Source organism: Mandrillus leucophaeus, unplaced genomic scaffold (assembly GCF_000951045.1).
Source record: "Mandrillus leucophaeus isolate KB7577 unplaced genomic scaffold, Mleu.le_1.0 Scaffold669, whole genome shotgun sequence".
NCBI lineage: Eukaryota > Metazoa > Chordata > Mammalia > Primates > Cercopithecidae > Mandrillus > Mandrillus leucophaeus.
In genome coordinates, this window is record NW_012107241.1 from 298,004 (window position 1) to 321,735 (window position 23,732).

General features: G+C 43.0%; 1 protein-coding gene across 3 annotated transcripts; it reads right to left on the bottom strand.

Moving 5' to 3' along the window:
* Nucleotides 1-5,742: 5,742 nt before the first annotated feature.
* On the bottom strand, nucleotides 5,743-22,920 carry ZNF202 (zinc finger protein 202). 3 transcript variants are annotated; one of them, XM_012001640.1, is made up of 9 exons: nucleotides 22,786-22,920; nucleotides 21,659-21,778; nucleotides 21,362-21,437; nucleotides 11,839-12,337; nucleotides 10,967-11,177; nucleotides 10,493-10,581; nucleotides 9,538-9,667; nucleotides 8,884-9,003; nucleotides 5,743-8,399 (listed from the first exon to the last, which is right to left on the bottom strand). In XM_012001640.1, the coding sequence occupies exons 4-9, from the start codon at nucleotides 12,238-12,240 to the stop codon at nucleotides 7,405-7,407; spliced, it is 1,947 nt and encodes a 648-aa protein (XP_011857030.1). In that variant the 5' UTR covers nucleotides 12,241-12,337; nucleotides 21,362-21,437; nucleotides 21,659-21,778; nucleotides 22,786-22,920; the 3' UTR covers nucleotides 5,743-7,404. The 3 variants fall into 3 exon arrangements, with proteins under 3 accessions (XP_011857030.1, XP_011857028.1, XP_011857029.1); XM_012001638.1 differs by having other exon boundaries at nucleotides 21,362-21,477; nucleotides 22,786-22,911; XM_012001639.1 differs by lacking the exons at nucleotides 21,362-21,437; nucleotides 21,659-21,778.
* Nucleotides 22,921-23,732: the final 812 nt, after the last annotated feature.

Sequence of the window (23,732 nt, forward strand, 5' to 3'; positions counted from 1 at the left end):
TGGGAAGTGTGTCATTAGATGATTTCGTCATTGTGTGACCATAGAGTGTATGTACACAAACACAGATGCTATAGCCTACTTCACACCTAGGCTATATGGTACAGCCTATTGCTCCTAGGCTACCAACCTATATAGCATTTTACTGTACTGAATACAGCAGATGATTGTAACACAACGGTAAGTATTTGTCTATCTAAGCATATCTAAACATAGAAAAGGTACAGTAAAAATACCATGGGAAAGATAAAAAATGCTCCACCTGTAGGGCACTCACCATGAATGGAGCTTGCAGGACTGGAAGTTGGTCCAGGTGAGTCAGTGAGTGAGGGTGAGTGAATGTGAAGGTCTAGAACATTACCGTACAGGACTGTAGACTTTATCAACATGGTATACTTAGGCTACACGAAATTTTTACAAATATCTTTCCTTCTTCGATAATAAATTAACCTAAGCATAGCGTAACTTTTTTGCTTTATAAACTTTTAGCTTTTTAAACTTTTGGACTCTTTTGTACTAACACTTAGCTTAAAATACACTCTGTACAGCTGTACCAAAATATTTTCTTTTTATCCTTATTCTTTAAGCTTTTTTCTATTTAAAAAATTTTTAAAAATTATTTTACTTTTTAAACTTCCTTGTTTTAAACCAAGACACGAACACACATTAACCTTGGCCTACTCAGGGTCAGGACCATCAGTATCACCGTCTTCCACCTCTACATTTTGTCGCACTGGAAGATCTTTCAGGGGCAACAGCACCCATGGAACTGTCATCTCCTATAATAACAATACCTTCTTCTGGAATCTTCCTGAAGGATCTTCCTGAGGCTGTCTTGTAGTTAACTTTTTTTTTTTTAAATAAGTAAGAGTACACTCTAAAATAAGAATGAAAATATAAGTACATAAACCAATAATAGTCATTGCTTATCAAGTATTATATACTGTACATAATTATGTGTGCTAGAATTTTCCATGACTGGCAGCACAGTAGGTTTCCAGCAGCATCATCATGAACATGAGTAATGCATTGCTATGACATCAGTAGGCTGTAGGAATTTTTCAGCTCCATTATAATCCTACAGGACCACTGTTGTATATGTGGTTTGTCACCGATGAAAATGTTGTTGTGTGCCACATGACTGTGTGTGTGTGTGCATATAAAATGTTAACTTGATCTTTAGTTAAATTATTCAATCTATTTACATTTAATGTTATTATTTATATATATTTGAATTTTAGTTACCATTTTACTATTTGTTATCTACTTGATTCACTTGTTTTATATTCCTTTTTCTCTTAGCTTCATTTGCATTAATTTTTTAGTACATTATTTTCCCTCAATTAACTTGTCAGTTATACATTTGCCTACTATTGTTTTGCTGGTTACTCTAGAAATCACAACATACATTTTTTGTTATTACTGTCTAAAAAACAAAATAGCCCTTTTCCGCTTTTTCAATAATGCTAGAACCTTCAGACGCTTAAACTCCATCCACTCTCTTCATCTTGTGTGTTATTGCTGACATATATTTTCATAAGACATATTGACTTTATACAATCAATATTGATTTATATTTATCAACATATTTACCATTTCCATAGCTTATTACTTAGTGTATTTCTATATTTCATAATCAATTTTGCCAGAAGTTTTTGTAGTCTTTTCAAAGAACCAGCTTAAACATATTATATATATTTTATCATTACTGTCTGCAATTATCTCCTTTCTGTATTCTTTTAATTTATTGTATAAATATTTATCCTTTTTTTATCTGTTTGATCTATCAATAACTAGGAGAGGTGCATTTAAATTGCTCACGAAAGTGATGAATTTATCATTTTTTCCTGTAATTCTACTGATTTTTATTACAAAACCAGAAGCACATAGAAATTTAGACATGTTATATATTCCTGGTAGATTAAACTGTTAATTATGTAGAGGCCTTCTCATAATGCTTTGGCTTAAAACATTTTTTATTCAATATTAAAATAACTCCTTTAGCTTTCTTTGAACAGTATTTTCCTGGTAATATCCTCACTTTTTAAAAATTTTCACTATTCTGGCCAGGCCCGGTGGTTCATGCCTGTAATCCCAACACTTTGGGAGGCCGAGGTGAGTGGATCACGAGGTCAGGAGTTCAAGACCAGCCTGACCAATATGGTGAAACCCCGTCTCTACTAAAAAAATAAAAAATAAATAAAAATAAAAAAATAAAATAAATAAAAAAATTAGCCAGGCACGGTGGCAGGTGCCTGTAATCCCAGCTACTCAGGAGGCGGAGGCAGGAGAATCGCCTGAACCCAGGAGATGGAGGTTGCAGTGAGCCAAGATCATGCCACTGCACCCCAGCCTGGGTGACAGAGCGAGATTTCATCTCAAAAAAAAAACGAAAAAAAAAAAAATCACTATTTTTGTATATCTGTTGTACATATCTTGTTATAATTTACTTTTTATTTACCCACTCTAACAATCTCTATCTTAAATGATAGTTACTATTTATTCTATTTTATTCATACATTTGGGCTGCCATCTTTATAGTTCTACTTTTTCATCTTTTTATGTTTTTTTTTTTTTTTTTTTGCTTTTCTTTAGATAATCTTGGTCCCACTTTTGAAAAAATTCTTAATTCCTATTATCCCTCCACTATTTAGAAAACTACTCTCTCCATTCTGATGACGAGTATCTTTGATACTGCAGTGCACACTTAATTTAACAATGCTGAGGTTAACCAATATCTTACAGCTTTTGTCCTGAACAGTTCATGAATGTTAAAACACTGAAATTCGGATCACCCGATCCCAACTTACATACTATCTCTATTCTCTATTTCAGTAATGTATTAAAACTGTCGTCGTATTTTACTGGAGGGCCTTTCAGAATGTCACACTGGGGGAACTGTAGGAGGCAGGGATCTTCTCCCTTTATTTGCTGACCCAGTCTTCTGCTTTTTGCTGGTTTCTTGACTCAGGGTTTACTCCTCATTGTTTGGATGGATTATTCAACTGCCCCACAACTCTTGTGGAACTGCTTCTCTGTAGACCTGTTGCCGAGGTTCAGCAAACGAACCCAAGCACCAAGCAATTGCTGTAGGCCTCTTCCTGAAATCTTCTCGTTAATAGTCCTTGGACTTGTCTAGGAGAGATGTACAACTGATGAAGAAACCACAAACAGAAGAGCAGAGAAGTTGTCTTACGGGAAACCCTGAGAATCTGCAGTTTTGATTATATTCCTGTGACGTGGCCTTTTTTGCAGCGTTGTTATATTCTGCAGAGAACATTACTAAGATTTATTCTCTATTTAAATGTAGATTTGACTATGTTCCTTCATGGCATTGTAGATGGTTGAATCTTCTTGCTTCAGCTACCTGCTACTACAGCTTCCGGAAGTCTTTACATAACCCTACAGTGCTCTCAACCTCATCTGAAGAGTCCCTATCTTTATGGATTATCAAATAAATTAGTTTATGCTGATTCCTATTTTAGAATTTGAATTGCATTCCTCCTTCTACCTGAAACCTCGGTGTACACGTGCATGCGTGCACTCACACACACTAAAGAGAATAGAAATTGCACATTAAGAGGTATCTCTACTTTTGCTGGTCTGACAATCACTTTGTTCCTTTTTGTTATTAAAGATAACAAAGGTGGTGTCTAGAGCAAGCTGGGCTCCTCCTTGCTTGATCCTCAGGACTTCCCCAAGGATGAATCAAGTTATTCCACTTCCAAGGAGATGTGCTTACATTTGAAACATTGTATCAGTTACTTAACACAATAAAGGTTAGTGATCACCTGGGTTGGGTATCCCCTTTTTGGCTCTTTGTCTTTCCCTCTCCCATAAACTAGATTAGTGGGCCAGTCAGCCAACATCACTAGAAATATAAGGAGATGGAAATAAATGTAGGTATATTTCTCTCACCTATTGTGGCTGGACTATTTAGGTCAGCTGAGGGAAGATGCTAGAGGTAAAACAAACTATTTTAAAAATACTGGTGTGGGGCCAGGCACGGTGGCTCACGCCTGTAATCCTAGCACTTTGGGAGGCCGAGGCGGGCGGATCACAAGGTCAGGAGATCGAGACCATCCTGGCTAACATGGTGAAATCCCGTCTCTACCAAAATAACAAGAAATGAACTGGGCATGGTGCTGGGTGCCTGTAGTCCCAGCTTACTCGGGAGGCTGAGGCAGGAGAATGGCATGAACCCAGGAGACGGAGCTTGCAGTGAGCCAAGATCGCGCCACTGCACTCCAGCCTGGACAACAGAGCGAAACTGTCTCACAACAAACAAACAAACAAATACTGGTGTGGAAGGGTACCAAATTATTAACCTGCCCAACATGCCATCAGTTACTGTTTCTCAGTTCAGCTTTCATTCTAGAAACTACCATGGAACTGTTAACTCTCATTTGGATTACTGTCCTTCCAGCCAGTTCTGGTGAATCAAAAAAATTTTCAAGTTATTCATTTATTAAATATTATCCCATTTTTCGCATGTGGCAGGGTGGTCCAGAGGCTGCTGCCTTGACTGAAGGGGACTGGAACAACTTGTCTCTGCCATCTCTGGGCTTTTGTTCCTCTTCTACTCTACTGCTCAGTGGAAACAATGTATCTTCTATTAGATCCATTACTTCAGTTGTGCTTTGAAGAGGGCAACAGGTTTCTCAGTGGGTTTTTAGTACCTTGATATTAATCTGATTTATGAAATTCTCCATGGAGTTCATCTGAGGTTACCAGATTCTGCTGTGGAATATGAGGCCCAAGTCCCAGATAATAAAAATGTATTTTGACTTTCTCTCTTGGGCATTTATTTCTGTTGGGACTGTGGTGAAGAGGTTAAATATTTCTTGGTTATTCCTAAATTATCTGGTCAAGTATCCTTATATTATCATTTTTAATGTCATACTTCATTAGCACATTTCCAACAACCTGGCAATTCCATTAACTAAGTAGCTTATTAACTTCCTCCAAATAATATCTTAAAAATCCCACCGTTTTCTCCCTCAGAAACTTAGTATAGTATTCAAGGATGGTAGAATTCTAGTGCTCCCAAGATACTAGAGAGGACCCCTCTGAATACACACCCTGTGCTCCAACCTCCCTGCTCACGCTCAGCTGCACTGCTTCTTCCCTGCTGCTGCAAACTGTGGTTCTGATTGTTCCGATTTGGGAGACAATATGTCCCTCCAAGAACCTCAAAAAACTCAGTAATTTACAAAAGGGACCAGAGATTTCCTGTCAGCCTATGAAACTCTGCAGGGAGATCAGCAATAGGACTATTTGACGTTCCAACAAACTGGACCAGGCTCTCAAGCTTTCCCTCGTGTAGAACTCTTGACAGATTCTCATTTATTGGAATAATGCAGATAAAAAAGAAAATTAAAAAGTCAATTTGTTCTGTCACTGCCAGTATTTTATCAACCTTTATAAATGGTTAAGTATGAGCTAGGAGAAATTATCTTTTGTGGCTGTGACATTTCACCCAGGATAAGCTATGCTTAGGCTTAGATACATAGTTTAGAAATGCCTGCATATTAGGACAGTATCTTCTGCAAACTCCAGGCTTGGTTCTTAACTCAGAGTGCATATATTTCACCGGGCTCTGCTAATCATCCCAAGCCTTCCTTTCCTCATGGAAAAATACTCTGTACTCCCAGATTTGAGGACGAATCACCCTCAGAAGTATCAGGACACTGAAGCCCTGGAAAAAGGAACAGGTAAGATGGGAAGTCCCAGAAACCAGGGAACTTGGCTGCAAGTGTTACCTTTATTTATTTCATATATATATTTCCAGAAGGACAACGGTTGCCTGGTATTAAAACCAAACCAGTCCATCAGAATCATTGACCAAAATGAGAATTTCCCTGTTGGGCCATTAGGATTGGAGTCTTATTAACCCTCCCCTATTCCTCTGGCCCATAATGCATTATGAGATAGAGGAGAAGAAACCAGGCACAGAAGACTCTCCCTCTCATGCTTTAACCCCATACCCTGTGCTCCACTTAAGGAGGATGTCTCCCCAGTTCTTGCCACTCCCACAATCAGAGCAGGTGAGGTTCACAATTATTCAGCCTCATCTCCAAGGAACCTTTAACCGCAACAGAGATCCTTGGGCCATTATGAGATGCTACTTTTTAGTTCTTAGTTATAGGAACATAAAATCACGTAAGAAAAAGCAAACAACACAAATACATGAAAGCCATTTACTCCTGGTGAATTCCTCGGGGTCCCAGGTTCAACACTTTCCGTGACGTCAGAGTACTCAGTCAGGGATGATGGGAACAGGGTGTCAGGAGAATAGTTTTGATGGTCTTGCCAGCAACAGCTTTTTCTTATTTTCCATAATTTGGTCTTAGCCGTTTTCCAGTTGTCTTCATGTAAATAAAGTGGCCCATGGCAATCATGATTCTGTAATTGTTACAGTGCCTTTGTAACTTGACACTGTTCCCAAATCCCCTTACTCACACCGCCCCTGTGATGGGGGTGTGAAGGGGTTGGTGGGCTTGTGCATATGAGGAAATGTGAATGATTTCATTACGACTGAATATGCTTTACTCAATAAGTACTCAAACGCTACCACCTCACTTGCAGTAGAAGTGCTAGGGACGAAACCAAGAGACTGGCTGAATAATGGGAAGGTTAAATGCATGAGTATTTTAATAGAAAAAAATATTAAAAACAAAACCAGAACTCGTATGGAAAGAGGCTTCTGACTAGGCCCTCCTTTCTAGCAGTTTGGCACCTGATAACAAAATTTGACATTGGGGGAGGGAGCAGCTTGACAAGGTCCACATGAAGCAGCCTTGAGATTTTTCGCCCACTTCCCTTTCTCCTCAGCATCAAAGGAAAGTGCATGGTAAGAAGTGAATCAGACAGCGAGGGATTTATACAGTTATCCTGTGAATATGTGGCAAAGCCATGAGGACGCAAATCTCCTGTCTTGAGTTCAGAGCTGTGTGCTTTAAGATTTGACCCCACTAAAGACAGAATCCTTCAGGCTGGTCCCTTCCCAAACCTAAGGGGCTGTCCTTGGCCACTTTCAACCTGAAGCTGTTGAGCAGTCTTTAGGATATGTAACAGCCTATTTTTTGGACGATACAGTAACCACAACCTCTTAAGTCTCTTAATTCTCCTACTGTATACCCATGAGGTAGAGGCAGGCGCACTCCAGTAAAGGAGAAGCCTCAATTCAGGTTGTACTTTGGATGAAACATCTCCTCAAGGTGTAGAAGACGACGGAGAGGTTCTGCCCAGGCTTGTATTTAGTTTGCAGGAAGAGGTGATGTCAGATCTGGGCAGGTCAGGGAGACTCCCTTGAAAAGGTCTTCCCAGGCTGACAAGAGGGCTTTTCCTATTCCTCACCTCCCTCAGATGAGGGCTGAAAGCAGATCTCCTCACATGGGGACCTAGCTAGGAGGTCTTTTCTGAGTGGGTCCTCTGATGTCTAATTAAGTGATATCCTCTACTGAAGCTTTTTCCACAGGTAGGGCACGTGAATGGTTTCTCCCCAGTGTGTGTTCTCTGATGCCTGACGAGGTGGTCTCTGCGACTGAAGCTCTTCCCACATTCGTTGCATCGGCAGGGCCTCACTGAGGCATGTCCTCTCAAGTGCTTGGCGAACGCTGCGCTGTGGGTGAAGCAGCGCCCGCACTCGCTGCAGAGGTAGAGCTCTTCGGCAGCGTGCGTCTTCCGGTGCGCCAGGTACCGCCTGTGTTCACTGAAGTCCTCGCCACACTCTCCACACAAGTAGGGTTTGCCTCCCAGGTGGATTCTTTGGTGTGTTGTTAACACAGATTTCTGGCTGAAGCTTTTGCCACAAATAGTACAAAAGAAGGGTTTTTCTCCTGTATGTGTCCTCTGATGCCTGACAAGGTCTGAAGTCCAGCGGAAGTGCTTTCCACAATCATCACATCTATAGGGCTTCTCCACAGATGGAGTTCTCTCGGCCTGGGTCAAAGGGGAGGTCTCTTCTAAATTCTTCCGGTTTAGGGGGTATTTATAAGGCGCGTTCATCTTATGAACCTTTTGGTGCCTGGCAAGATGTGAGCTTCGTGTGTAACTTTTTCCACACTCCATGCATTTATAGGGTTTCTCTCCCGTGTGAGTCCTCAGGTGTCTAACAAGATGGGAGTTACAAGTGAAGCTCTTTCCACACACAGAACAGTCATGATGCCTCCCTAACAGGGGCTGGATGGGCGTAGTTTCCCGAAGGTTCACAAAACTATTCACTTGAGAAATATTTGTACCAAATTGTCTTTCATTAAGTCCACCTGGATTGTCCTCGAAGACTATTTCCCAATCTGGAGTCTGGTGAATTTCTGGTTCTCCCAAAATAGGCCTGTGTATATCCTCCAAACTCAGATCTTCCTGCTCCGGACACTCTTCCTCATCTTTACTCCTATCTCCTGTAGAAAGGGTGAGAGGAAAAAAGGGGTCATTGTAGTGGCAACAATGCCTTCTACACAACGGGGACATTTTTAAGAAGGGGTTTGAGACAGCAAGACTCAATGGAATGCCTGTCCTGTGCCAAGCACTTTCTCATATTGTTATGCTATCAACAAACCTTGGTATGCAGAAATATAATCTTCATTTTGTAAATGCAGAGACTGAGAACTGAGGGTTTACGGGAATTGTACAGTAAATGGTTTATCTGCAATTCCAAAAGTTAGCATTTCTCTTTCACCCTTTTGTATTACATTGCTATCAGACAAATGATGGGAGGAGAAAAGAGGAGGGAAATGACAGAAGAAATGGCTGTCAGAAGGAGAAAGCAGTACTGGCTGACATGTGAGAAGAACTGATGAGAGCGGGGCCCTACAGAGAGAGAGCAGCACTGCCTAGAGGAACTGCCGGCTCAGGGTGGGTAAGACCCTTTTTGTCATTCCTCACCTGTGTAGGTAAAACTCAGGATTTCTGGCTCTTGAGTCTCTTGAGGCTCTTGGATATCTGGGACCCAAGGCTCTTCCTCTCTAACCTGGGAGATCTCATCAGGTCTGGGGATTGGAAATGCTGCTCAAGAGAGGGAAAATAGGATATCACGATTGGCTCAACAATTCCCTGTGTTAACAGTGGACCTTTCCTATTTGGTAGGTTGTGGAGCAAATACACAGCTAGCTCAGGTCATGAAAACGTTCATCTCTTCAGTTTGTGTACTTTTAACCAAGGACTGCGTATCTCTTGTCTTTCTTGTGGTTTTCACCTGCAACTCAATAATTACACCGTTGTACACCTTATCCTCTTTTCCCATACTCAAGAAAGAGTATCTCCAACTCTTGTTTTAACACTCATGTGCTTACTTCAAATATTTCTGCACTAAAGCTGTAATATTACAAGTTTGTTTCCCTATTAGAGGTTTCCATTTCCAAACATTTATCTTTTACTTGAAAGGACACCATATTTTGCACCTAATCCCTCAATTTTATTGGTGGGGAGGGCATAAGAGAAGTTCACTGCATACAATCTAAGGTCTAAGATCCCCCAAAATTTCCAGCAGGAAAAAGATCTCTGGGCTTAGAATACTCTAGAATACTTGAAATTCCTTACACAGAGAGACTACAATTCCACAATCTTCTTCCAAGACATATTCTCCATAGAACTCTTTCTGTGTTGGGTCCAGATCACTCCACTGGTCCTGGGAAAAGCATACGGCCACATCCTTGAACGTTACCAGTCCCTGAAACCACATAAGGATTTCATCAAAATGTGACGCTACAGGTAGCCTCGCATTTTGTACCTGTTGAAAGTCACACAATAGGAAGACTCCATCTAGGAGATGAAAGGAGCTCAAGTGGCGGGCTGCTTAAACTCATTCTCCCCTAGCGTTCTGCACTGGCCCTGCCCCCTCCAACGCCATCACTTTCCCTGAAGACCAGCTTATGTTCTTCTTCTTTAAGGTATTGTTTAAAATTTAGGAAAGGTCTTAAAAATCATCATCCCTACTTGACACTTTAATGCTACATACATTTTTGCAAAATTTATCTTTTCTAGTCAATTTTCCTCAATGACTCTAATCACTTTCAATAGTTTCTACACTCTATAGCCAAAACAAGACTTTTTCCTCAGTTAGATTACAATCTAAAACCATACATGAATTCTATTTCTTTTCCTCCAGCCACACGGCTTAGTTTCAGGGCTTTGATCATGGTGAATACTTGCTAAATGTCTGAGCAGTACAGTCTGTCATACTTACAAAAAACTAAAAAACCCTCATTTGACAACTTCGAAGCTGTACTGGAGTGTTACAAAATAATCTCATTTTGTTAGCTTTTCTAGTCAATGGCAAATAAACAGGCGTTGGCGCCTATGGATCCAATAGAGGGTATGATAATTTATCTCATTATCTCCTCCCCTTTCTCCTCCCCTTCCAGGCATCTGCAGAACTGTGAGCTTAAAACTGGCAAGAGTGTAAATGTGTATCCTGCTTCGCCTGTTTAGTGTGGCTAATGCCCAGTGGTTCTTCAAACAAACTCTCTGTGGCACAGAGGTAATTAGGGCACACCTGTGATAGAGCAGTAAGAAGAGCTACCATCTCTGAGTCTCCAGAGCTCCTCTCTGCGGGAAGGTCTGGCTCCTGGGGCACTGGGACCTCTATGAAGAAAAGAAGGCAAAGATCAGTAATATGCAGTGTGCCCCAATAATGGACAAAAATCTAGGCATCCCCCACCATCTTTGGTAAGAAGGTGGCCCTATCCTTCTTATTATGGGAACCAAGACACAGGCCTAAGGGTAGCTCCCATATCCCACACCCATCATCTATAAGACCATCAGAATGCCAAGAGAACAAGCAACAATCTGCTATCTAAGCTTGGCCGTGTTTTTAGGGGACTCTAGCTGGTGGTTCTGTCTCCTCTTGACATCCTGGATTCTGTGATTTCTTTCCATGCAGTCTACCCAGCTCTCCTGGTACAGGAGAAACATCCCCCTCCTTGCCTGCCTTCTGCCACAATCCCCCCCTTCTGCTGAGGCTTCCCACCGCTCTCCTGCAGGGACTGGAGCTCCTCTTCCTGCTGTGGACGCTGCTCTGCCGGTGCCCCCCGATCTGGGCTCTGTGTGGTTTCCTCAGGAGACTGCCGGGGGGTCGAGCTTTGCACAGGATCCTGTAGCTCACTAGGTGACTCAGGCTCCGCTCCTAAATGCACCGTCTCCTCTGACAGGACTTCCTGGCCGTGAACATGGACAGTCACCTGGGAATAATTCCAACTTCCAGTCACCATGGAGTCAGGAGGAAGTTCTTGGTTGTCATGGGAGCTTATTTTAGGAGAAGATGTCTAGAGAAAACACTCCCAGAGGGACCCAGACAAGGAGGGGAAACTCCAGTTCCAACGCAGCAGGCAAGGAGGAGCTGAAGCTTATCCTCCCCAGAACGAGGCATGGGATGCGCAGGCCTGCAATGCTCTCTCACCACCCCTAGCTTTGGAACCCGTCACCCAAGGCTCCTTCCCATCTCCACCTGTCCCACCTGTAGCTCTCCTTGCTGCCTGCTTCCCTAGCTGACCAGCCAGGAAGGGGGATCTGGGACTGGGGATCTATGAGAACCTTTGAGGAAGTCACAAAATTCTTCTCTCCAGGAACCCAAGGCTCAACATTCAAAGAAGGGAAAACCAAAGCCATGACCCTTTAGTGGCTGAGACCCCTCAGACGGTCCCTACACAGGTGTTCCAAAATCCAGAAAGTCACATTCATACACACACATCCCCCTAATCCGTGGGGCTCATGGATCTATGAGCAACCCGAGGGCAGAGCCCACTAATAATTTATGGGGATCCTGCAAGCCCTCCCCCAAATCCAGCCTTCCAGCAAATAGTCCCCCTCCACATCACACAGATCAGGACTCCCCCTCCTCACCCACCGCCTTGGTCTCCTGGGTTGTTTCTGCAAACCCTCCACCAGCGTCACCGCCTCCTCGCCACTTTCTGGCCGTTGGCCCCGCACCCAGCTCTGTAGTTCTCCGGGCAGGACGGTAAGAAATTGTTCCAGTACAAGCAGCTCTAGAATCTGCTCCTTTGTCCGCCTCTCTGGTCTCAGCCACTGGTGACAAAGTTCTCGGAGTCTGATGAGAGCTTCTCTAGGGCTTGCGGCTTCCTGATAGCGGAAGCGCCGGAAGTTCTGGTGGGAGGTCTCCAGCACTGGGTCATCCCTCTGTAAGACAGACTCTGGCCTACAGGTGAAATCATCTTCCAGTTTCACCATCAGAATTCCCTCTTCTTCCCAAAGATCCTGGTCCTCTGGTTCCACGGCTGTAGCCATTTCTTGGCTTTGGGGTGGTCTCACACCATCTAGAGCTCACACTGTCATTAGACCCCAGCCTCAGCCTGGACACAGTGAGGATTTTCTGCCAAGGGCCCTGGATAGAGAAGTAAAGACAAACAAGAGTATAAGCATGAAACTATACACAAGGACAACAGTCTGAGTTCAATCATAATCCCCTATACAAACTTCTTCAAATGGTTAAATCCTCTTTTCCCCAACCTCCATAACCATAAATCAACACATCCAGTTGGGAGAGGACAATCCACGACTAAAGGTGTGGTCCTCTATCCCCCTTCCTCGGCAAGGTTCATACTCCAAGAGAAAATACTGCATTTCCACTTCATGGACACTGCCAATTCCATCTCTCAAGACTCCAAATCGGCTCCCTCCTCTTCCTTCCTACAGACCACTTTAGTTTCAGCCTTCATCATCTGCTGCCTGGACTACTGCTCTAACTTCCTGAGATCCCTGCAGTACTCAACTATGAGCAAAGTGCAACAGAATTACCTGTGGAGGTTTTGCAAAACACAGTATCACACATTTTTCAGACACTCTGATTCAGTCAATCCAGGTAACTGTATGTTTAGAGATGCTACATGCAGTTCGAAAGTGTATCCATGGTTGAGAAACACCAACCATGAGGGAGGTGTGTAAGGTTATGAGCGAAAGTTCTGGAGTCAAGCTACCTGTGTTTGAATCCTGGCTCTATCGCTTACTAGGTATTTCCAGAGTGAGACCATAGGCAAGTTCTCATTCTCCTTATGCTGGTTTCTCTGTCTATAGAAGGGAGATAATAATGGTTTTCATCTAATAAATTTATTATAAGGATTAAATGTATTACTACCTTTGCTTAGAAGAGTGATGGCACCAGCGGTTATCTTCCTAAATTATGGTTCCAACTATATATTACTCAATATTTTAAAACAAAACCTTTTTAATGTTAGTAAAATCAGTTCCAAAATCCTGGGAATGACACGAAGCTCTTTACAATTAGCCCCCAAGCTATTTTTCAAGCTTCAGATCCTACCTTTTCCCTGTATTGCCTGGTTATCTGGTTATAAAAAATGTATTGCTGATCTTCCTACAACAGGGTGACTTTTCAGCCCTCCATGTCTTTTTGAAGGTTGTTCCTTCTGCACAGACTACCCTCCACCCTTCCCCTTTCCACGCTACATGGTGTGTTCTTTCTTTTTAACGGGTCTTGTCTTCTTTATTCCCATGATTTACAGCTTAGGCCCCTCTCACTTCTCCTCTGGATGACTGCAACTGCCTCCAAATGTGAGCTACCTGCCTCCAGATTTGTCACCTTCACATTCCCACTATGACCAGTACGAGCGCTACTGGCAAATGTGCTCATGTCCCTTTCCTATCTAAGATCCTTCCATCACTCCCTGCTGTCTTGTTAAGTGAAACACAAACTTCAAAGCATTCTACATTAAGTTGATGTTCATCTTGTTATTCTCTTCGCCCTCCTCTCCAATCCTTTCAGACATCACACATACACGTATGTACATGCAAAGCACACGAGTCCCATGTTCTTTAGCTTTTGAACATGCTGTTTCTTCTGATTCTTTATCCTTGCTTAGGTTAAACTTTAAATTTTTCAAGACATAAGCTCAGGCTTCATGTCTTCTGAGATGTTTTCTTTGATCCCATTTCCCCTACTCTTAGACATGGTTAGAAATCACCTAAGTCCTCCCATAGTGACCTGGGCACCTCTCTATCCCAGTATCGGTCATATTACATAGCCATCGCTTATCTTTCCTGTGAAACTCTTTGAAGTCAGGAAGCATTTTCCATCAATCTCCAATACCTATAATAAAGTGCACAATAAATGCATGTAAAATGAATAAAACTCTACTCCAAAGCTCTTCCTATTGTAACAGGAAGAACCATTGTTTCCTCCATTATGCTTTTACTATCTTATTATTATTCACCATATCCCGTTAATTCCACCTTCTAAAAAATGTCTTTTGAATCCATCTCTTCATCTTTACTGCCATTCCCCCGGTTGAGCCATTATGACCCACTAGAAGGTATTAATAGGAACTTTAAAAAAAATTACAATATCCTCTGCTCCTCAACAGCACTGGCTCATAACAGGCACTGATACATTGGAGAGATGACTTAGTTCAACCTCCATGACTGGTTTTCTTCATCCTGTCCCCCTCCAGACCAGTGTCCACAAGCAGTTTAAGGGCTCCTTCGTTTCTCAATCTTTTTTGTGCTGTACTACAATTGCCTCACATCCACATTCAAGGTTATTGATCCACTCTTAACAGCTGTGTCTCATCTGTTGTTGCCCATCAAATGAGTTTATAGTCAATGACCATATTATCTTCATTCTTTCTCAAAACCCTTTTAATTCATACTCTTATGACTTTTTTGTTTCATTATCCTCAATCACTTGCAACATACTTTCATAGTCTATTTTGGATAGCTCCCTAATTCCTTGATTTTCATGTGCAATTTTTCCTCTGCTGTCTCTACCTCATGGTGATTTACTTTTTTCTCAAGTGGCTTGTAATTTTTTATTTTATGCCCATCTTTTTACTTTCGGAGTCCTGAGAGCCCTGGATTTAAATGTGAGCCCCTTGAGTGTAATTTCATTTGTTTTTTCCTAAGTGTTAATGGTTTCAATGATCTTGGACAATTTGCTTTTTAAAAACTCTCCCTCTGTTGCCCAGGCTGGAGGGCAGTAGTGCAATCATAGCTCACTACAGCCTGGAACTCCTGGCCTCAAGTGATTTTCCAACCTTGGCCTCCCAAAGCACTGTTACCACCGGCTGAGCCACGGTGCCTGGCCAAATCAGTTTTTATGTTAATTTCCCAGAGTGTTCCTGAATAACGTTTTTGTGTATTATTTAGACCGATGCCTTCAAGTAATGTTTGGCCTACCCAAGGCTCTGGAGAACCTACTTCCTTGTACTTTTCCTGGGTCAGTGGGAAGATGTTCAAAGGTCCAGGTTTGCAGGCTGCTCAGTTCTGTAACTTTCACACAGCGTCAGCTCCCCAAGTCCTGTCTCCCTGTTGCAGTACCAGTATTAAAAGCTCAAACCCTAGAAACCTTATTTTGGTTTGGAATCTCACTGGGCCTTAGTGAAGTCAGCTTATACTTATTCTTCTAGTGGTTATTTCTTTTTCCTTCTGGAACCTATATGCTTTCCTTTAGCTTTTGTGAGACAGAGAGAGAGAGGGAGAGACAGCAGGGGCAGACAGGAACAGGATTTAATAATGGGCAGGAGGCCCATCCACATTAGCTTCACCTGCAATACTCCAAGTAGGTAAGTGGTGAACTTCCTAACATACAAAATCTGCCAATGGCTTCCCAGTGACCTCAGGTTAAAATTTAAACTTCTTAAAATGTGATACTCAAAGCCCTTCAAAACCTGGTCCCTGCTACCTCTCTTTCCTTCCATGACTGCCACTCCCATTGAAAGCCACTGCTTGAATTACTGTTCTTTCTTTTCTATACCCTCCCTGGGCTTTCCTGATGCTGTTCACCCTGTCTGAAGTACCCTTCTCCACTCTCTTCATGTGGTTAACTCTACCCATCTTTCAGATCTCAGTTTTTCCAAGATGCCTTCCCTGGTCCTCCCAGATGATGCTTCCACGGGAACTTGTATCTCCCCCATCACAGCATGCACATGTGTTTATTTTCTGTGTCATCAAAATTTTTCATCTTCTGTTGAACTCACTGGACTGTAAAGCTCTGAGGGCAGGGACATGCTGTGCCCAGCTCGATGCTTGGCATGCACCAGGCACTCACTTCATATTTGATGAATGCAGAGAATGCTTAGTAAGGTTTTAAAAGTCTGTTTCCAGAAGGATAGATACCATGTCATATTAACCCATATTCATCCATAAGTCTAGCAAACTGTGTGCTGGATAAAGGCATACACAGGGCAAAAAACATTTATTGTTTGGATTGTAAGAATTCTCTTAGTGGTTCCCAAGGTGACAGAACCACAACTCATCACAAGAAATCTTCAGGTTGCACCAGGAATAATCCAAATGCAAGTCACACAACACTGGGCATTTGAAAAAAAAATCATTTTCCATTGAGGATTCAAATCAATTTTAATAAGCACAAAATCAGACATGAAATAAATGGAACTACAATACTGATTATTTATCCAGATAAAGCTTTCCAACCCTCACCCCAACTCCTACCCCTGGAAGACGGAATTAATACCTAGGGTCTTTTGGCTTAATGAAAGGACTTCTAGTATCTTAAAAATTTGAGAACCGATGTCCAGTGAAGTAGACTTGGAATCCTCATTGTTTTCATGCAGCACAAGGTACAAGAGATTCCACAGGATGGATCCTACAACGTATGCATTGACAGAAGAGTTCCTGCTCTCTCAGAGGGCGTTGCTCTCCGAAGAAAAAAGAATATATAACAGTGCCACACCAAACTGGCCATTTAAAACCCCCCTTCAGAAATCACAAGCTGAGATTTCTGTTGCTTGTTTTGCATTTACTTTGGCAGCCTAGGAAGACGAAGGAAAACAGATCAGCAATCGAAGGAATGAAGGAAGGAGTCTTGGTGGGGTAAGAGATGGGAAATGAAGGAGATACAGCAGTGCTGTGCACAGCACCAAACTGGGGTATCCAAAGATGTACATCCCAGCCCCAGATCCTCAAGAAGCTGGAGCTTCCCTGAAGGTTTCGTGAAGTAACATACACAAGAGCCCTTGTAAAGGATAAAGCCCTCTGCAGATAACCAGTCTCCTAACTCAGTGATTATCTGAGATGTGAGCTTCATGAACTAAAATGTGTTGTGCAAATGTCAAGTATTAATATTAGAGGCAGAAAACAGATGTTGCGCTTTTATTCTATAATTAATGGGATGTGCTATGCCACAAGTATACCTTGCAATTTGTTGCCTTTGCTATTCTAATACCTTTCTTCAACTTCTGTCCTTGGAAGAGTTCCAGAGTAAGATAAAAACTATAACAAGAATAGAGAGAATATGAAACCAGGCCAGGATTAAGAGACTTGGTTCCAGAAGACACTAAAACAATATCTGCAAAGATACAACCTAGTGTCTTGAGTGTTCCTAGGATGCACAAGATTGGAGAGGAGCTATGAAGGTAAGACCTTCATACACTCCTCAGGCCAGCTGTCTCTGCCCCTTATCTGAAGGTATCACGTGGCAGTGAAGACCCACGGTCAATTCTCTTACGAGAACAGAAAACCACAGGCAATGAAGTATCTAGTTCTGTACCTTAAAATGCTACCAGCTAGGGTGATCTTTCTGGACCCTAAATGACAAAGTCTGTAGTCATATACTGTCAACCTAAAGGAGAGACAGTGATCTTCCTATTTACTGGAAAATAATCTTCAGAAGAAAACAGTGATTAGAACTGAAATTATTATATTTAGCAGATATTTATATCCCTTCCAGTCCCCATTCTTATTTTACACCTTAATGCAGGCCTATAATGTGGGAATTTTAATATGGCTACTTGCTGGGGCTAACCAGGGCCTGTCAACCGCTCCTCTCAGTGTTCTAGAATAGACATTGACTAATAAAAACTGTTAACCGCTCTTTTCCAATGCTGCTGCTATTCTTTAAAACAAAAGATTAGCCCAGTACAATCCTTCTAATGGAGATATTCTTTTATTCTTAATTGTCCTATATACAAGCGCTTATCTAAGCTTTCCACGTAACGGTTAGGGACCTTAGAACACTGGGTTTGAATCCCCGACCTCGCTCATTAGCCTTGTAACACAATTTCCCTAAGCCTCAGTCTTAGCTCCAAAAATGCGACTAATACTACCTATCTCATGTGGTTGTTTTAAGGAGTAAATGAAATAACCTATAGAAATCCTTCAGCATAGAGTCTGGCATAGGGTAGGTGCTCAATATATTTTATTCATTTTCCTTCAAGCTATTTGAAATCCTTCTGGGAAGAAGGCAAGATTTAAATGATAAACAAGTAAACAGTTCTTTACTTCATCATAATTACAAAAAAATAGATGGCATAAGGAAAATCTTGATCTGTCTATTGTTATATCAAAGAAACCACGCTAAACCAAAAAACAATCCTTGCTTTGGAGGCACTTTATGAAGTAGGATTAAATGAAAGTGTTGGAATACAGATGAGAAGGAACTTTAAACACACATTCTCCCACCAAAGACCATATCAGCAATGCTTCTAATTACCAATATATCAAAACCCTCTCCACTCCCTGTAACTGGCAGGAGACAATCTGAGGCAAACTCAGTGTACCAAGAAGACCTATGAAAACTTAACCTAGATGGCACAATGAATGAAAGGGAGTGAATTCCCTGGCTTTTGGCCTTCTAACACATGACCAGTATGCTTCAGACCATGTTTAAAACTGTTTTTGTAATATATTTTTGCCACCTAAGTTTTTTTTTTCCCCCTTCATAAAAGTGATATTTGAGTAGCGAGGGGAGAAATGGCTCAAAACTTGTTACAATAGGTTCCAAAGAAAGAGAATAAGGTATAGAGAAAGAGAAGACAGGAAGAAAGAAAAAGAGGTCAAGTATGTAGTAGGTGATACAGGGAAGTCAGCGGACGCTAAGACACAAGTATCTTCTGCCTGGAAATGCTGCAGATTTTGTGGTTAGCCTCAAGATATTAGGTGGGAATAAATATGTCATTGAGAGTAAATGTAAACACAAAAATGAAAAATAAAAATTGTACAATTCACTTTATTCTTAACTAAAATGTTTTTGATGGTTATATATGGCAGGCCTAGGAGGCAATGTTAGACAGTAGATAGCTGCCTTCGGGGGAGGGTGACCTGTGTTCTGTCCCCTGCTCTACGTTGTAAAGAGGTGTCATTTTGGACAAGTCACAGCAGCTCATGTTGAATCTTGGTTTGATTCTTTATCTAAAGGTAGAAAACTGAACCAGCTTTTTGATGCTGATGAGGAGGAGTTTTGAGAGGAACAAGGATATACACTATCTCTGTTGAATATCTGGGCCATAATGTATCAGCCTAGGACACTGAGAGAGATTTATTCAAGGGTTGAAGAGAGCTAGGGGCCAAATAAAGATTTTTAAGTTTTGAGATAGGGTTTTCTTCTGTTGCTATGACTGGAGTGCAGTGGCAAGATCACAACTCACTGCAATCTCTGCCTCCCAGGTTCAGGCCATCCTCCCACCCCAGCCTCCTGAGTATCTGGGACTACAGCACATGCCGCCACACCCAGCTAATTTTTAAATTTTTTGTAGAGACAGGGTCTTGCCATGTTGTCCAGGCTGGTCTCAAATACCTGGGCTCAAGTGATCTGCCGGCTTTGGCCTCCCAAAGTGTTAGGATTACAGGTGTGAGCCACTGCACTCAGCCTCAAATACAGACTTTTAGGAGGTCAGATTTATACACCTGTCCATCATGGTCATGTTGGTTAACCTCCATCATGAAGCCAGGCTTTTTAACCTTCAGGAAAACTACCCCAAAGCAGTTACTGGCCTAAATAAAGCAGGTCACGCTATATGCCTCAGTTTAAAACAGAACATCACAAATTAACCTGAAACAGGAAAAGGAGGGGACATCAAACCTGACACCAATCCTGATGAGAGCAAGTGCTCTCATTTGACAGACAGAGTTAAACTAGATGTATGCAATTCCTACAATGAACACGATCAATGCCAATCAGATAGTCAGAGTAACCACCATTTAATTGGAAATAACATATACAACAGAGCTGACCTGAGGTGTTGCTATAGGTAATTCATAACGGCAGTAAATTCAAAAGTCATTTACTATGTTTTTAGCTTTGTCATTAACACACCCTGTGTGGATATCCCCTGTTCTACGTCTAGATGACTTCCTTCTGGCTTTCCTCAAGGCTCCTTTAACTTTGAGGAGACGATAAGGGATGAGATCCCTGCCTGTTGAACCAGAGGAAGCTGAGGAGCACCAGGTTTCCACTGAAGACTAAATCATGATCCAAAGAAGGAATCTCAGAAGCCATTCTTGCGTGAGCATGGCTTAATGTCTGTCTCCCACTGTGAGCCCTGGCTTTGAGAGCAAGGGTCTCCTTAGTCATTTTTATATTCCCAGCGCCTACCACTTTGTCAAGTCCTTGGTAGAAAAGGTGTTCAATAAATGCATGTTGAGTTTTATTACGCTTTCTATTTTTCCTCCCCCAACTTGTACATATTACAGAAGCACTGAAAATTCAGAAATCAGCAGGTGTCAGGGCTCCGGGGTAATAAACCATTCACAGGGATAGCTATAGGAATTTGGCATTAGCATTGATTCCAATCTCTTGGGGGTAATCAGGTGGCATAATCATGCCCTGCTTTACTGTGTAGCATAAGGTCAGTGGAGAAAAACATCAAGAAGGGAGGAGGATAAGGGATGGAGTTCAATACAGAAATATCTACTGAGTGTCAATTATGTGTCCCACACTATTCAAGGTACTGGGCAGAGAAAGATGAAAAAAAGCAGAAGCTCCGACCTTGAGGAACTTAACAGGTAGTTAAGAAATAGCAGGATTTTAGCAATACTAGGAATTCACAGCAACAGTCCAGAATCCCGATGTAATATATACGATCAAAATGTGAGGTCCCTATCAAGAGAATTAAGAAAATCAAGGGGAAGAACTCATCAATACTTCACCTCAAAGTTGGCATATAGCATTTGTTTAGGTACGCTTTCTTAATTTTGCGAACAAAATATTCAGACCTAAGTGATTATCCACAAAAGATCGGATTACTAGTTTCTAACACAGAAGTACTCAAAGGTATTCTGAACCCCAACCTACTGCAATATGTATCACATTTGGCCAAAAGGTAGTTGTTCTCAAAGTGAAGAACCCAGATCTGCAGCATCAGTACCTGAGCCTTGTTGGAAGTGCAAATTCTCAAGCCCTAGCACAGACCTATTACCAGAAACTCTAGGGCTGGGTCCCAGCAATATGTGTTTAACAAGCCCTTCAGGTGCTTATAGTAAGTTTGAGAACCACCACCTAGCAAATGAAGTGAATCTGGCGTTCATGCAGAAAGCCATTGCTGGCCAAATTAAAGGGTTTGCTGGTGAGAGAACAGGAAAAGCAAGGGGTCTAGAACTGTTTCACTTTTTAAATCTGTGCCAAATTTACTGGGGAAAAAAATGTAAACCTTTAACTTACCTCATCTGTACAATTTGCAATGGCTGAGTCCCTCACATTGTAGTAAACCTTGTTGTACCCTTGGAATGATTGTCTACTGCAATATAGTATATACACAGAGTACAAAAAGGGTATAGCTGGAGGAGAAAGGGTGAAAGATTATGAATCCCAGGTGTCTGGTCCCAGGAGGAATAATTCCTGTCCTCTCTCCAACCCTGCCCACCCTCTTATGCTAGATAGTAACAGCAAAAAGTTATCCAAGACTGCTCCGCATTCACACGCTTCCCACCAACAAACCTCCCATGGCTATCCCACAACCTTTCTGAAGTAGCTTCCTGGATCAAGCCCCACCGGGCAGCTTGGAAGAGAAGCTGGGAGGGATGAGGGGCTCCACTAGCATTCCTTGTGACTTCTGAGTGTAGCTGCCCTGGGTGTCACCTGCAGAGCGTGGATAGAGAAAAAGCAACAGTTCTAAGCCCAGTCTCTTAAGTGAGAGCCTGGGATGTGGCACTGCTCCCCAGGACCAAGGTTGTCTAAGAAAGGCTGGGTCTAAGAGTCTCCCTCTGGGGAGGTCAGTACAGATCCCAAGGCAGACAGGATTATCAAAGGGCCTAGATGAGAATATTCATTGTTTAGAAAAATAAAAATTAGACTGACACCTTTTTGAAGGCACGCAGCCTATCCATGGCACACAAACTAACCAACTTTTAGTCAAGACACTCAAGAAGTAGGTATACCCCTGCTAAAAGTAACGCTGGTGCTGAGAAGAGGTGCCAAAACTGGCTGTTAGGAGTGGGAGGAGAGGAAAGTTGCAAGAGGAGACAGCAGTTACTGGCTTGAGGGGAAGCTCAGGGTCTGTCACAGTGGCAGCTGAAAAGCCACTGGCCAAATGGACGCCAAGGACTACTATCATCACAGGTGATAAGATCACGATTGAATGTATCTGAGTGTGTGCGGGGGGCTGAGAGGGGCTTAGTGGTGTAAGGAGATGGGGCTCGCCGGGGCAAGGAGCGCGCGGAGACGATCTTAAGCAATATGACGAGGGGTGAGAAAAGGCTGCGGAAAATAAAGGGGCCTAGACCACTCCTCCCTCGGTTCCGGGGGGACAGTTGGCGCGGAAGCGTTAGGAGGTACGAGGTACGGACTAACTACATTTCTGCAGGCCCCAGGAGGGGGCAGAGGGCGGTGGCTGGAAAGGAAAGGAAGCCAGGAGCGCCATCCATGTCCTCGGAGACACTGGCTCCGGCCACCAGGAAACACAGAGACCACAACGTCTCGGCCCCCTCAGTACACCGCCGCCACCCCTTCCCCAGGACACGGCGATTTCCCCAAGCTCTGGGGGGCGGGGTCTCCGGTCCCTCCCCCTCCTCCCCGCCCTGCCCGGCTCTGCCCGATCTGGTCCGGCCCGGTCCAGCCCGGCCCGGCCCAGCCCACTCAGGACTCACGGCTCCGACAGCTCCAGCGGCTCCTCCCCTGCCCCGGCTTCTCTCCCACCCACTCCCGACCGAAATAGCGCCGCCGGATCCGAGCCGCGCGGGGCCTAGCGGGTCGGAACACGTGGGGCCTTTGCGTCCGGAACCGGAAGCGATCGCTCGCCCCGCCTTCTTGCCGCGCTGGAGCCTTTCTAGGCTGTAGGAGGTTTGGTCCTCTCTATGCGCCCTCCGCGGGCTGCGGCTCCGTGCTCCCAGAGCACCCAGTGCGAAGAAGCCTCGGACCCCACAGCTTCCGTCCGCGGCCCCCAACTCCACTCTGCAGCGAATGAATTAACATCTTGGGCCTTTCATTTACACGCATACCTTCTGCAAGGGTTTTCTTTTTTCTTTTCTGTTTTTAATCTTTTGTGTGTTTGTTTTCATTTGGATACCTCTACGTGTTTTTCTTGATATTTTTTTTCTTTGCATTGTCCGCTGCAGCATGGTAGAAAAGGGCAGCGTTAGGTTTGAATACTGGCTCTTGCATTCACCATCAGCAGCAGGGCCTCGGCCGAATCACTCCATCTTTGAACCCTATTGTGCATCATAGAAAATGGGTATAATAATGCCGTTTACTCTGAGGACTAAATGATACATTGCCCATGAACTGAATGGAACATCAGAAGCTCAGAAAGAGAATAGTTATGGTATCACTGTTCTTTCTTTCCCTTTGAGTGTTGCTTCGTATTTCTTTACTTTCAGGCTGTCTTCCCTGATCTCACTTGTTCGTTTTTGTCTTTTGGGGACCTTTCTGCCCATACCTGACATTTTCCTTTGCTCTCGTCCCTTTTACCCTGTAAGTCACCACTCTCCACGTGCCATGTGCCACCTCGTTTTCATGGGACACGTTGCTGGGATCTGTTTACTGGGTTTGAACCAAAGGATTAGTTACTTTTGGTGAAGTGGGAGTGTATTAGCGA